Raw genomic sequence first — 12,398 nt, forward strand, 5'->3', positions numbered from 1 at the left:
GCATCATCAAAACACTCCTGCTTACTTTTTCCTTCTCGGAAACAAACATTTGGATTTTGATACGATTTTGTCAAGTCCGTGTGCTGTGAATGATACATAATTTTCACTATGACGGTTCTTGTATGTGCGTCGGTCCGCCTGTCCGTGTGTCCCTTCGTCCGTCCGTCCGAACTGAATAATGTACGGTGTATCTTAACGGTTACCATGCATTTTAGAATTTTCAAAACACTTGTAATGAATGATAACCATGGTGAGGTGTGTGTCACGCACAAGACCTAAGCAAGTATCTCGAAGGTCAAGGTCAAGTTTAGAAGTCAAAGGATGAAATGACCCTTGTCCAGGCTGTATCGTCACCTTGTATTATAGAAATTCAAAAAAATAATCGTCAGTGTATCCGCCCTTCCGTCCGGACTGATCCTTGCTCAGTACGTATCATTACCAAGCAATAATAATTATCTGTTTATTGTTCAACTTAATGGTGTTCTTGCAATCGCATGGAAGAGCAAAATGACTTCGCCAAGGCTGTTTCAACGGGTTCGACATGGTTTGCTGTTGAGTCGCAAGTATGTATTCCCGTCCTCACATAGAAAGTTTATAAAAGAGGAAGTAGATTTATCTTCATCCCCATCCCCGCTGATTTCGGAACATAAATCATCTTTCAAATTATTGATATTAGTTGTTTTATCCCTATCAAACGAAGCTTTTTGCCTCGGATAAAACTTATAATAGTTTACGATTCTCACAACGGGGATTCCTAAACACCGTGTTTATTTTAAACGAACGTGACAAGGGTTTAGTTTAATTCAGTTCATTATGTTTATCCACCATATGTGAAGAGAATTATAGCTTTATAAATACAGCTGAACAGCGTTAATCCAAAATCGTAGGTACCCAAACATATTTTTCGAAATATTGATATTTCGGATTAACGATTTTCAGAATATGACAGCGTTCGCGAATTATATATAGCTTGAAAAATTAAATTGCAATGTCGGTTACACGTTACCACGATACATTCGGTTTGAGTGATGTTTCGTATACATGTTTGTTGAAATATTGTTTCCATAAACGCTTACATAGTTAGTTTATCATTATGTTTGGGTTACAATAGCATTAATATCAACGTATTTTTCGTAACATTTGACACAACAATAAAACTCTGGGTTCGACACTGATAAGTGATGTCGAGAGCGGTGAATCCTATTAACATCTCAATAGGTTGATGGATTTGATAAGGTTAATATGTTTGGACCATTGTCGGCATCGTTCATTTTCAAAATATGGACAAAAGGACACCTTATTTATTCCAATTTCATTTTTCACTGCATCACATTAATATAATGTTATGCTGTAGTTCCTTGTAAATAATTTGCATAATAACATTATGGTACATTGAGAAACATTGCTTTCTTTAGACTCTGTAGTTTTTTAGAAATCGTAATATCAAATAAAATTCATGATTGAGATAATTTGAGTGAAAAAGGGAGACTAGTCTTTCGTCATCATCATTTCTAATTATCCACGATTGTGTAACATATTTATCTATCGCTGATTTGCAAATTCTTTTCTAAACAAATTTGTTAACTTAATATTCCTACATGTGGACGCAATGTAAAGATGTGGATTAATGGCGGCTTAACAACAGGTTGAATTTTATCATTAACAAAAATGATTATAATGAAGAAGTGGAAAGTAGTTAGTACAAATAATATCAATCTTTTAAAAAACAGGTCATGGTTAATCAAATTCACTTATTTCATTAAGGTTCACATAATCGATACAGTAGTAAGATAAAAACTCAAAGTTTCCAAATGTCTTTGGAATAATCAAACTAAAACGCTGAAACACAACGTTTCCAAAAACATTTTTAATGACGTAATCTGACGTTCCATCGACGTTACATACATTTTACAACAATAAAATCCATTTGACTATCATAAACGTCAATATGTTAAGATCAGAGGATTATGGGGGAAGCATTTGAATTTATTTTCTTTTACTTAGTTTCGTTGAATTGACATGTTTATATACAATGTAATTAAATCGTATTTTAGTTTTGCAGATCATAAGTGTAATAAACCAGGAAATTATCAAATTTTTTGTCATTGTCTAACAGTTCTGGGTGCGAGATGGACACAGAGAGCCTATCATATTTGTTCAGCTTAAAAACCGCCGACAAGAAACTTGTGAAGTATACACCATTTCTTTCAATTGAATTTTTGGTTTGCATCAACATCCCCGTTGTGCCATATTTGTGTGAAAAGAGATCAAGATGATGAATAAAGGTCGTTGTTCTGGTTCCATTTATCGGTGTGCCTGTCTCATTTCGTCGTCGCAGATTCAGCTGCGAAGAAACGATGTAGTAGCCCGATTGTCTCACAAATATTTCGCCTTCGAGATCCAAGTGTATGCATTTATTTGCATAAAATGTTCGACCGTTTTTATTCCACAGGACTTTGTGATGACCTTAAAATAAAGATGTTTTTAATATCATTAGTGATAGATGCTACCACTTATATCAAACGATATAATTCAAAATGTTATCTGTTCTTACTTCTTACCATCAACAATGTAGCTAGATTTGAACCCCATAATTCCAACTACTTTAGCAATGGTCTGCTTATCGTTGGTTTCTCTTTCACAGGCAACATACTCTTCCACTATGTCAAGGAAACCTGTACCATGTAACAAAAACAACAACATGTAAATTTGATGGAAAATTAAAAAAAAAATGCCATAGACAAATAGGAACTTAATATCAGATGAATTCACTTTTTTGCGTATGTATTTGTTGACAGAAATTATTGTTTTCAACTGATACTTACTTTGACCTGAACTGTGGTAGTGATACTGAGCTGCCATTTCCTAAAGAGTGATACATGTATGTCTAAAGCACATGTCAAAACAAGAAACATTCATTTCAACAAACTGATATTCATGTCTTAGTTAAGTACAATTCATTCTTAAAAGAAGGCCTACTAATTGTTTGTTTAATAAAATTATATTATTGACAAACCATTTTTTAGGTCAAAAAGGGTAGTTGATGCAAAACGTTAAGATCAATATTACGGTTCGATGGTCACGTGATATTTATATAATTTATAAGGAAACGGTGTTTTTTTCTTAATGTATCGTTTCTTATATAGTATAAAGTAATTTAGTCACATTTCGTAGAATCGAAAATCCTGGTTATGCTTAGTGCTAAAGTCGGGAATATTTTATCTGCTAAACTGAACAATGCACTTTACGATTTACCTTTTGAAACATCATCTGAGTAATGCTTTCGGCAGGTCCGCAACACATTCCATCATCTCTCTGTTTGATAGGAAAATTAGCAGCAGCTACTTGGCCCAGGTTTGTGTTAGCATTGAACTTTATTGTGTCGCAAGGAATGCATGCTAAGCTTTCATTGTGTCTTGTTAAAGGAGCTCTTACAACAGTCCAGACTATTAAAAGAGCGAGGAATGCCAACGTTAGCATGACGTTTGCTAGTTTACAAATAAAAGCTACTCTGCTTGTATATATGCAATTGCATTTGCTGGACCCCTGAAAAAGTAATATGTGAATATCACAAACAACAAACCCTAATTCAGTTGATAATGTTCCATGTTTGTTTCACATTTCATATTGACGAGTTATAGAAGTCAAATACAGTATGCATAATTAAAGTACAGTGAAACTGCGTTCCCTCAAACAAGCGGTCGTTCAAGAACCGGCGTTCCCTCGAGGTCGGAGCTTGGTCCCGAACTTTTTTCCTTCTATTATCATATAAAATATACCCACGCTGCACAACGCAACACATAATCGGTGTCTTAGTAAACAGTCTGTTTGACGACTTCAAACTTAAAATACACTGAAAGATATTTCATATCAAACTGAAAAATTGAAAATCGGGTCGTTCGAAACATCGGTTTCCTCGAGGTTTTGGCTCGGTCCCTGGCAACCTCGAGCGATCGCAGTTTTACTGTATTAATAAATCAACAATACTTATTATACGCATCAGCTTGGCAACTTTTACCTATTGTTATTTTTCCAGACAGTTTTGAATTAGTATAAAACAACAACGCCAAATGCAACAATATACAGTTATAGAATAACGTACCCTCTCCTTTCCTTTTGGCTGGGGACAATCAGACATTCTGCCCTGAGTTCAGTTTGTTGATTTCAACAGTTTAAATCAAACCTAGATCAGGTGATAGTGTATTCCATTGTTTAGTCAACGATCTGGTTCCGACGGTTTTGTTTATATATTTATTAGGAGCACCATATCACTCTCATTCAGATTCTCAAACCAAAGATCATGGAGGTCGTCCACAGACATGAACAGGGTGTGAGCAGTTTATACGTGAACTGTATGGTACTTTCTTTTGAATAATGTTGTTTTTCCGTATGCTGGTCTTTGTTTAAATGTTTAAAATCCTGTTCAAAATAGATGTTCAATTATTGTTATCACAAATCACATTTGAGCATTATTTTCACATTTTGTTTTTTTAAGTATAATGTACGTGAAGTTAGCGGCCTAGCGGCCTAGCGGCCTAGCAGCGTGAAGTTAGCGGCCTAGCGGCCTAGCGGCGTGAAGTTAGCGGCCTAGCGGCCTAGCGGCGTGAAGTTAGCGGCCTGGCGGCCTAGCGGCCTAGCGGCGTGAAGTTGGCGGCCTAGCGGCCTGGCGGCCTAATTATTATTTCTATTTCCAAGCAATTGTTAATGCGTTTTTTTTTAAAACAATGATAAATCAAGGTTTTTTATTCATATAGTTACATAGCGGCCTTAAATTGTTATATATTCAGAATATTTTTCTTTACCCTTTATTCTAAAACAATTTTAAATTAACTGTTTTATGCACAAATTATCACTCTGAAGCGTTTTTCAAACTTTATTCAAAAAAGTCGATCAAGCACTTCAGCGACTTAGCGGCATAGAATCCTGAAATTAGCGGCCTAGCGGCCTAAATTGAATCCTATTTCAAAGCATGTATACATGCATTTTCTTCTAAAACAATAACATTTTAACTGTTTTATGCACAAATTAGCACATTGAAGCGATTATCAACAGTTTTTTTCCAAAAACGTCGATAAAGCAGTCAGCTATTTCAAAGCATTAAACATGCCTGTTCTTCTTAACCAATGATATATTAAGTGTTTATATGCACAAATTATCACTCTGAAGCGTTTTTCAACTTTTTTTCAAAAAAGTCGATCGAGCACTTCAGCGGCCTAGCGGCCTAACGGCGTGAAGTTAGCGGCCTGGCGGCCTAGCGGCCTAGCGGCCTAAAATGGTATCCTATTTCAAAGCATGTATACATGCATTTTCTTCTAAAACAATGACATATTAACTGTTTTTATGCACAAATTAACACTTTGAAGCAATTAGCGATTATCAACATTTTTTTAAAAGCGTCGATAAAGCAGTCAGCTATTTCAAAGCATTAAACATGCCTGATCTTCTAAAACAATGATATATTTACTGTTTTATGCACAAATTATCAATCGTAAGTGTTTTTTTTTTTTTTCTTTTTTTTCAATAAAGTTGATCGAGCACTTCAGCGGCCTAGCGGCCTAGCGGCGTGAAGTTAGCGGCCTGGCGGCATAGCGGCCTAAAATGGTTTCCTATTTCAAAGCATGTATACATGCATTTTCTTCTTAAACAATGACATATTAACTGTTTTTATGCACAAATTAACACTTTGAAGCTATTAGCGATTATCAACAGGTTTTTTTTTTTCAAAAGCGTCGATAAAGCAGTCATCTATTTCAAAGCATTAAACATGCATGTTCTTCTAAAACAATGATATATTTATTGTTTTTATGCACAACTTATCACTCTGAAGCGTTTTTCAACTTTTTAAAAAAAAGTCGATCAAGCACTTCAGCGGCCTAGCGGCCTAGCGGCGTGAAGTTAGCGGCCTAGCGGCCTAGCGGCCTGGCGGCCTAAAATGCTATCTTATTTCAAAGCATGACTACATGCATTTTCTTCTAAAAAAATGATATGTTAACTGTTTTTATGCACAGACTATCACTCTGAGGCGATTATCAACATATTTTTGAGAAGGATAGGCATGTATGCTGACTGCTTAATCGACTTTTTTGAAAAAAAAAATATGTTGATTATCGCTAATAGCTTCAAAGTGTTAATTTGTGCATTCCAACAGTTAATATGTCATTGTTTTAGAAGAAAATGCATGTATACATGCTTTGAAATAGGAAACCATTTTAGGCCGCTAGGCCGCTAGGCCGCCAGGCCGCTAACTTCACGCCGCTAGGCCGCTAGGCCGCTAGGCCGCTGAAGTGCTCGATCAACTTTTTTGAAAAATAATTGAAAAACGCTTCAGAGTGATAACTTGTGCATAAAAAACAATAAATACATCATTGTATTAGAAGAACAGGCATGTTTAATGCTTTGAAATAGCTGACTGCTTTATCGACGCTTTTAAAAAAATGTTGATAATCGCTAATAGCTTCAAAGTGTTAATTTGTGCATAAAAACAGTTAATATGTCATTGTTTTAGAAGAAAATGCATGTATACATGCTTTGAAATAGGATACCATTTTAGGCCGCTAGGCCGCTAGGCCGCCAGGCCGCTAACTTCACGCCGCTAGGCCGCTAGGCCGCTAGGCCGCTGAAGTGCTCGATCGACTTTTTTGAAAAAAGTTGAAAAACGCTTCAGAGTGATAATTTGTGCATATAAACAGTAAATATATCATTGTTTTAGAAGATCAGGCATGTTTAATGCTTTGAAATAGCTGACTGCTTTATCGACGCTTTTAAAACAAAATGTTGATAATCGCTAATTGCTTCAAAGTGTTAATTTGTGCATAAAAACAGTTAATATGTCATTGTTTTAGAAGAAAATGCATGTATACATGCTTTGAAATAGGATACCATTTTAGGCCGCTAGGCCGCTAGGCCGCCAGGCCGCTAACTTCACGCCGCTAGGCCGCTAGGCCGCCAGGCCGCTAGGCCGCTGAAGTGCTCGATCGACTTTTTGAAAAAAAGTTGAAAAACGCTTCAGAGTGATAATTTGTGCATATAAACAGTAAATATATCATTGTTTTAGAAGATCAGGCATGTTTAATGCTTTGAAATAGCTGACTGCTTTATCGACGCTTTTAAAAAAAAAATGTTGATAATCGCTAATTGCTTCAAAGTGTTAATTTGTGCATAAAAACAGTTAATATGTCATTGTTTTAGAAGAAAATGCATGTATACATGCTTTGAAATAGGAAACCATTTTAGGCCGCTATGCCGCCAGGCCGCTAACTTCACGCCGCTAGGCCGCTGAAGTGCTTGATCATTTTTTTTGAAAAAAAATAAAAAAAGCTTTAGAGTGATAATTTGTGCATAAAACAGTAAATATATCATTGTTTTAGAAGATCAGGCATGTTTAATGATTTGAAATAGCTGACTGCTTTATCGACGCTTTTAAAAAAAAATCTTGATAATCACTAATAGCTTCAAAGTGTTAATTTGTGCATAAAAACAGGTAATATGTCATTGTTTTAGAAGAAAATGCATGTATATATGCTTTGAAATAGGATACCATTTTAGGCCGCTAGGCCGCTAGGCCGCTAGGCCGCCAGGCCGCTAACTTCACGCCGCTAGGCCGCTAGGCCGCTAGGCCGCTGAAGTGCTCGATCGACTTTTTTGAAAAAAAGTTGAAAAACGCTTCAGAGTGATAATTTGTGCATATAAACACTTAATATATCATTGATTAAGAAGAACAGGCATGTTTAATGCTTTGAAATAGCTGACTGCTTTATCGACGTTTTTGGAGAAAAACTGTTGATAATCGCTTCAATGTGTTAATTTGTGCATAAAAACATTTAAAATGTTATTGTTTTAGAAGAAAATGCATGTATACATGCTTTGAAATAGGATTCAATTTAGGCCGCTAGGCCGCTAATTTCAGGCTTCTAGGTCGCTGAAGTGCTTGATCGACTTTTTTGAAAAAAGTTTGAAAAACGCTTCAGAGTGATAATTTGTGCATAAAACAGTTAATTTAAAATTGTTTTAGAATAAAAGGTAAAGAAAAATATTCTGAATATATAACAATTTAAGGCCGCTATGTAACTATATGAATAAAAAACCTTGATTTATCATTGTTTTAAAAAAAACGCATTAACAATTGCTTGGAAATAGAAAAAATAATTAGGCCGCCAGGCCGCTAGGCCGCTAGGCCGCCAACTTCACGCCGCTAGGCCGCTAGGCCGCCAGGCCGCTAACTTCACGCCGCTAGGCCGCTAGGCCGCTAACTTCACGCTGCTAGGCCGCTAGGCCGCTAGGCCGCTAACTTCACGTACATGCATAAACATCACTATTAAATGTTATTTCATGTAATCAAGAAAAAATTAAGTGCAAATAAAAAGATGATTATTGTGAAGGTTATATATTTCACCGAGTGAGCACCGAGGTCTTTAACTTCTAGTGGCGTGGACACGAGTGAAGTATTAACTTTTGGTCTTCACGAGGTGAAATAGTTTGGGATTCTACCCTGACACAAACAATTTTTTATCATTATTTATTATATGTCATAAACAGATGATAAAAATAAAATAAATATGTAGTGGAAGTTTTCCAGAAAAACGCGCAAAACTGTTTCTTTATAAACCAAACCATTTAAAAACATTCTGTTTTTATAAGATCATAAAAAACATATTAAGTAACTTACGGTTTATTTCATCATGCATTTCGATAATGTCACATCAAAGTTCAACCCGGTACGTGTTTGATCTACAAATGTAATGTCATTAGTTGATAAGAAAATAATCAATAAGTGTTCATAAAGCGCACGAAAATATACATAACTGATAGCATTATAACTTTTACTTTATGTGACTTTAATCATGAAGTTTCCACCATTTAAGTAACAAAAGCTTACTCGGTCGTAATAGATTAATAAATTAAAACAACAACAACAAATATCTTTATCTGATTTGACAACGATTTTTATATCGCAACAACCTATAAAAAATCAGATTACGTTGCGAGGGATTCGAATGTTATTTAGGAATACTCTTTTTCAAAAAAAAACAGTAAGTTATCTTTAGGGAGTTGCTCATGTTTTGGTACCAAAACAATTTCTCCCAGTAATGCATCTATAAACACTTATATTATAATTATTTTAATTGCTGAGACTATAACCTTTATTGTAAATAACACTCAGAAAAAAACATCATTACATTAAACATGCAGTTTCATTTCTCAATAAAGGTCTATCATTGTGTTCCAGTGTATTCAGTGCTGGTTATCTCAATATGTATAAAATCTGGCCTGGCCTGGTCCGACACAAAATGCTGAGTCAGCAGGCTATGCAAGGCCAAGCCAAGTTTTAGAACATGCCTATTGACACCGCCTCCAAATATTATAATTGAGCTCTCTTCTCTGCTGAAAGCATCATAGCAAGCATGTTTCTTTAGAGGTATTAAATGTTTAGTTTTCTGGTGTGTTCAAAAACAATATTTGACCAATATCGACATTTGATGAAGAGTTTTAGCCATCAGTATCTTAGTTTTAACACTCTTAATGATTTGCCAGACTTAATTTCGTAATAAAAATGCGTAAAAAGTGCATATTACAAACCATGAATGAGTCCCTTTAACAGTCTACCTACTGAGAGTCGTAAATGGTAGTATTAATGAATAATTGGACTATTAAATATCGAGGACAGCGGTATATATATCAAAATAAATTGGATTAGTAAATTCGTAATAATCCTTAGCCGCTATGGTTCGCAGTTCCTATTTAGATTTTTCAGGTGAAGATCGGTTCGATGTTCTTGTCCCGTCCTAGGTGGCGCTACCAGTGATAGTTGGGGTCCGGAAATGTAGCATAAGAACGGGAGGAAGACCTGCCTCACCGGAAGTGGCACCGCTTTCACCAATTGTGGAAAATAAAACTCTGCCAAGTTTGGTCCAAGGAATATTATACCACCACGAGCTTTGTTCTGTGTTTCGGCCTTGGGTAAGCACGTGGCGTGCTACTAGGAGTTGAACGCCCATCTAGACGCTCGCGGGCGGGAGCAAAACGTGGTTGAATTCCTGCTGATGGCATAATCTCCAAACCAGTAGTATCACCACCTTGAATGTACGTGAAGTTAGCGGTCCAGTGGGTTAAAGTTAGCAGCCTAGCGATGTAAAGTTGGCGCATTTTTTATACGTTTTCTTCTCAAAAACAATGATAAATTAATTGTTTTAATGCACAAATTATCAAACTGAAGCGATTATAAAAAATATTTTTAAAAAGTCGATCAACGGTTCAACGACCTAGCGGCCTAACGGCGTGAAGTTTTTAGCATTTGCTTTGAAATAGAGAAAACAAATAGGCTGTTAGGCCGCTAGGCCGCTAACTTAACGCCGCTAGGCCGCTAGGCTTTCAGGCCGCTAACCTCACGTATATCCGCCTTGGTGCCTGTGACCTTTTTTGATATAAAGGAATCAGTCCAAAACTGTTTTATTTCCGAAAACAGTTCCAGTTAACCCCTTCTTGCTCCCGCCCGCGGGAGTGGACGTGGCGGGGAGGGTCTAGATGGGTTTCGTATCAATCGGGAAATATGTTTCCTACAGTCTGCCCTTCTACCAATATCGCGCCAAGTATTTCGTGTTGAAGCTTGTACTCAGCACAGAATTCACTGCGGGCAGGCTTGATTGCTTTCTTTGTAATTTCGGGAAATTAGACCAATGATTAATTCCACTTGGTCTGGGTAAATAAATTTAACAAAAATATCACGTTGCCTAGGCGGCCGCCTTAACGTAGCTTGCGGAGAAAAAAAATACCGAATTATACGGACTTCAGAGACATAGAAAAGATCCTGAGATAGCCAAAGTCACATATGATTCCCACTACGGCGTCCTTGTGGTTGTCACCGGCGCTCTCTACAACGCTCAAAAAGATAAGGTCCGTCCAAAAATACAAGCAACTTACCATTTTACAGTCACATAAATCAAATGTCGCGAAAATGCTTACGGTAACTACTACGCAGTATGCTTGATCTCATGTTCTCATATTTTACAAACGGTATTCCCCTTTTCAAACAAATGAATGCGCTCCTTTCAAAATTATTCAATGTAGGTCTTGAACTTGTCGTGCTATTGATCGTAAATCTACTTTAAGTATAGTAAGAAGAACGAAGGATTGTATTTGTGTGTGTATTGCTTGCGAAAGACAGGCGCCTACCAGCTGGATTTTAATGGATATCAATGGCATAATCGTAAATGAGGTGTACAATGAGCCATCTGTTGGACAAGGCAAATCACGTTTTATTATGTGGTGTGTATGCTCGTTGACATGAATAGGCGTTTTTAACTATGCCAACATTTACAGTGTGTGTATACCACGTGATAATTTTTTTCATATATTACTACTACTACTACTGCTACTGCTACTGCTACTACTACTGCTACTACTACTACTACTACTACTACTACTACTACTACTACTACTACTACTACTACTACTACTACTACTACTACTACTACTACTACTACTACTACTACTACTACTACTACTACTACTACTACTGCTGCTGCTGCTGCTGCTGCTGCTGCTGCTGCTGCTGCTGCTGCTGCTGCTGCTGCTGCTGCTACTACTACTAATTCTACTACTACTACTACTGCTGCTGCTGCTGCTGCTGCTGCTGCTGCTACTGCTACTGCTACTACTACTACTACTACTACTACTACTACTGCTACTAATCTGCTACTAATTCTACTACTACTGCTACTAATCTGCTACTAATTCTACTACTACTTCTACTACTACTACTACTACTACTACTACTACTACTACTACTACTACTACTACTAATAATAATAATAATAATAATAATAATAATAATAATAATAATAATAAAACAAGCATAAATTGCTGAAATATGGTTAAGTGTAGTTGGGTGAAAAATATGGGTTATATCCATTCTAACTGCGCTAAGTCCTTTCAATTTAGTTTGTTTTTTTATATATCTACAGGTAATCTGTTCAAGTCTTAATATTGATTACCCACCATTGACATGATTCACAGGATTAAATTTTACAAATAATCAAGGATTGTTCGGCGTTTTATTTGTCAACAAATCTGATTGTGTTTTTTTTTAATGTATTAAAAAACAGAGATAAAAATAATTAAGAGTTTTTATCAATAAAAAGTTTTAATGAATGATAGATGTGACGTCATCAGAATGTCAACAATGGAAGTTCCGTCATATTTTTTATCAGAATTCAACGGGAAGTTTTTATTTTAGGAAAACGATCTTTGTCTCAGTGGTGAAGAAAACATCAATCATCCTTCTTCACAAGTTGTATATGTCTTTTGAAATTCGTTACAATTTGGAACAACAGAACAACGAAGAAATGAAGTCGGTCACTTCAAGTTGTAAAATACGTTGACATTTACCAATTACCAAAATG

At 36.2% G+C, this 12,398-nt stretch overlaps 1 protein-coding gene across 3 annotated transcripts; it reads right to left on the reverse strand.

Moving 5' to 3' along the window:
• Positions 1-1,399: 1,399 nt before the first annotated feature.
• LOC128224333 (uncharacterized) lies at positions 1,400-11,037 on the reverse strand. 3 transcript variants are annotated; one of them, XM_052934149.1, is made up of 7 exons: positions 10,960-11,037; positions 8,666-8,727; positions 4,103-4,419; positions 3,256-3,546; positions 2,826-2,865; positions 2,562-2,675; positions 1,400-2,466 (listed from the first exon to the last, which is right to left on the reverse strand). In XM_052934149.1, exons 3-7 carry the CDS (start codon positions 4,136-4,138, stop codon positions 2,051-2,053), a joined length of 897 nt encoding a protein of 298 aa, XP_052790109.1. In that variant the 5' UTR covers positions 4,139-4,419; positions 8,666-8,727; positions 10,960-11,037; the 3' UTR covers positions 1,400-2,050. The 3 variants fall into 3 exon arrangements, with proteins under 3 accessions (XP_052790109.1, XP_052790107.1, XP_052790108.1); XM_052934147.1 differs by having other exon boundaries at positions 10,918-11,007; XM_052934148.1 differs by lacking the exon at positions 10,960-11,037 and adding an exon at positions 10,770-10,873.
• Between the last annotated feature and the right edge of the window lie 1,361 nt (positions 11,038-12,398).

This window comes from Mya arenaria, chromosome 17 (assembly GCF_026914265.1).
Source record: "Mya arenaria isolate MELC-2E11 chromosome 17, ASM2691426v1".
In the NCBI taxonomy this organism is placed as follows: Eukaryota; Metazoa; Mollusca; class Bivalvia; order Myida; family Myidae; genus Mya; species Mya arenaria.

Excerpts from the sequence above, each read along its gene's own strand:
- LOC128224333 (XM_052934149.1), bottom strand. The coding sequence starts at position 4,138 with ATGTCTGATTGTCCCCAGCCAAAAGGAAAGGAGAGG. Across the intron at positions 3,547-4,102 it reads AGCCAAAAGGAAAGGAGAGG|GGGTCCAGCAAATGCAATTG; the intron begins GTACGTTATTCT and ends TTACTTTTTCAG. Across the intron at positions 2,467-2,561 it reads ATCTAGCTACATTGTTGATG|GTCATCACAAAGTCCTGTGG; the intron begins GTAAGAAGTAAG and ends CTTTATTTTAAG.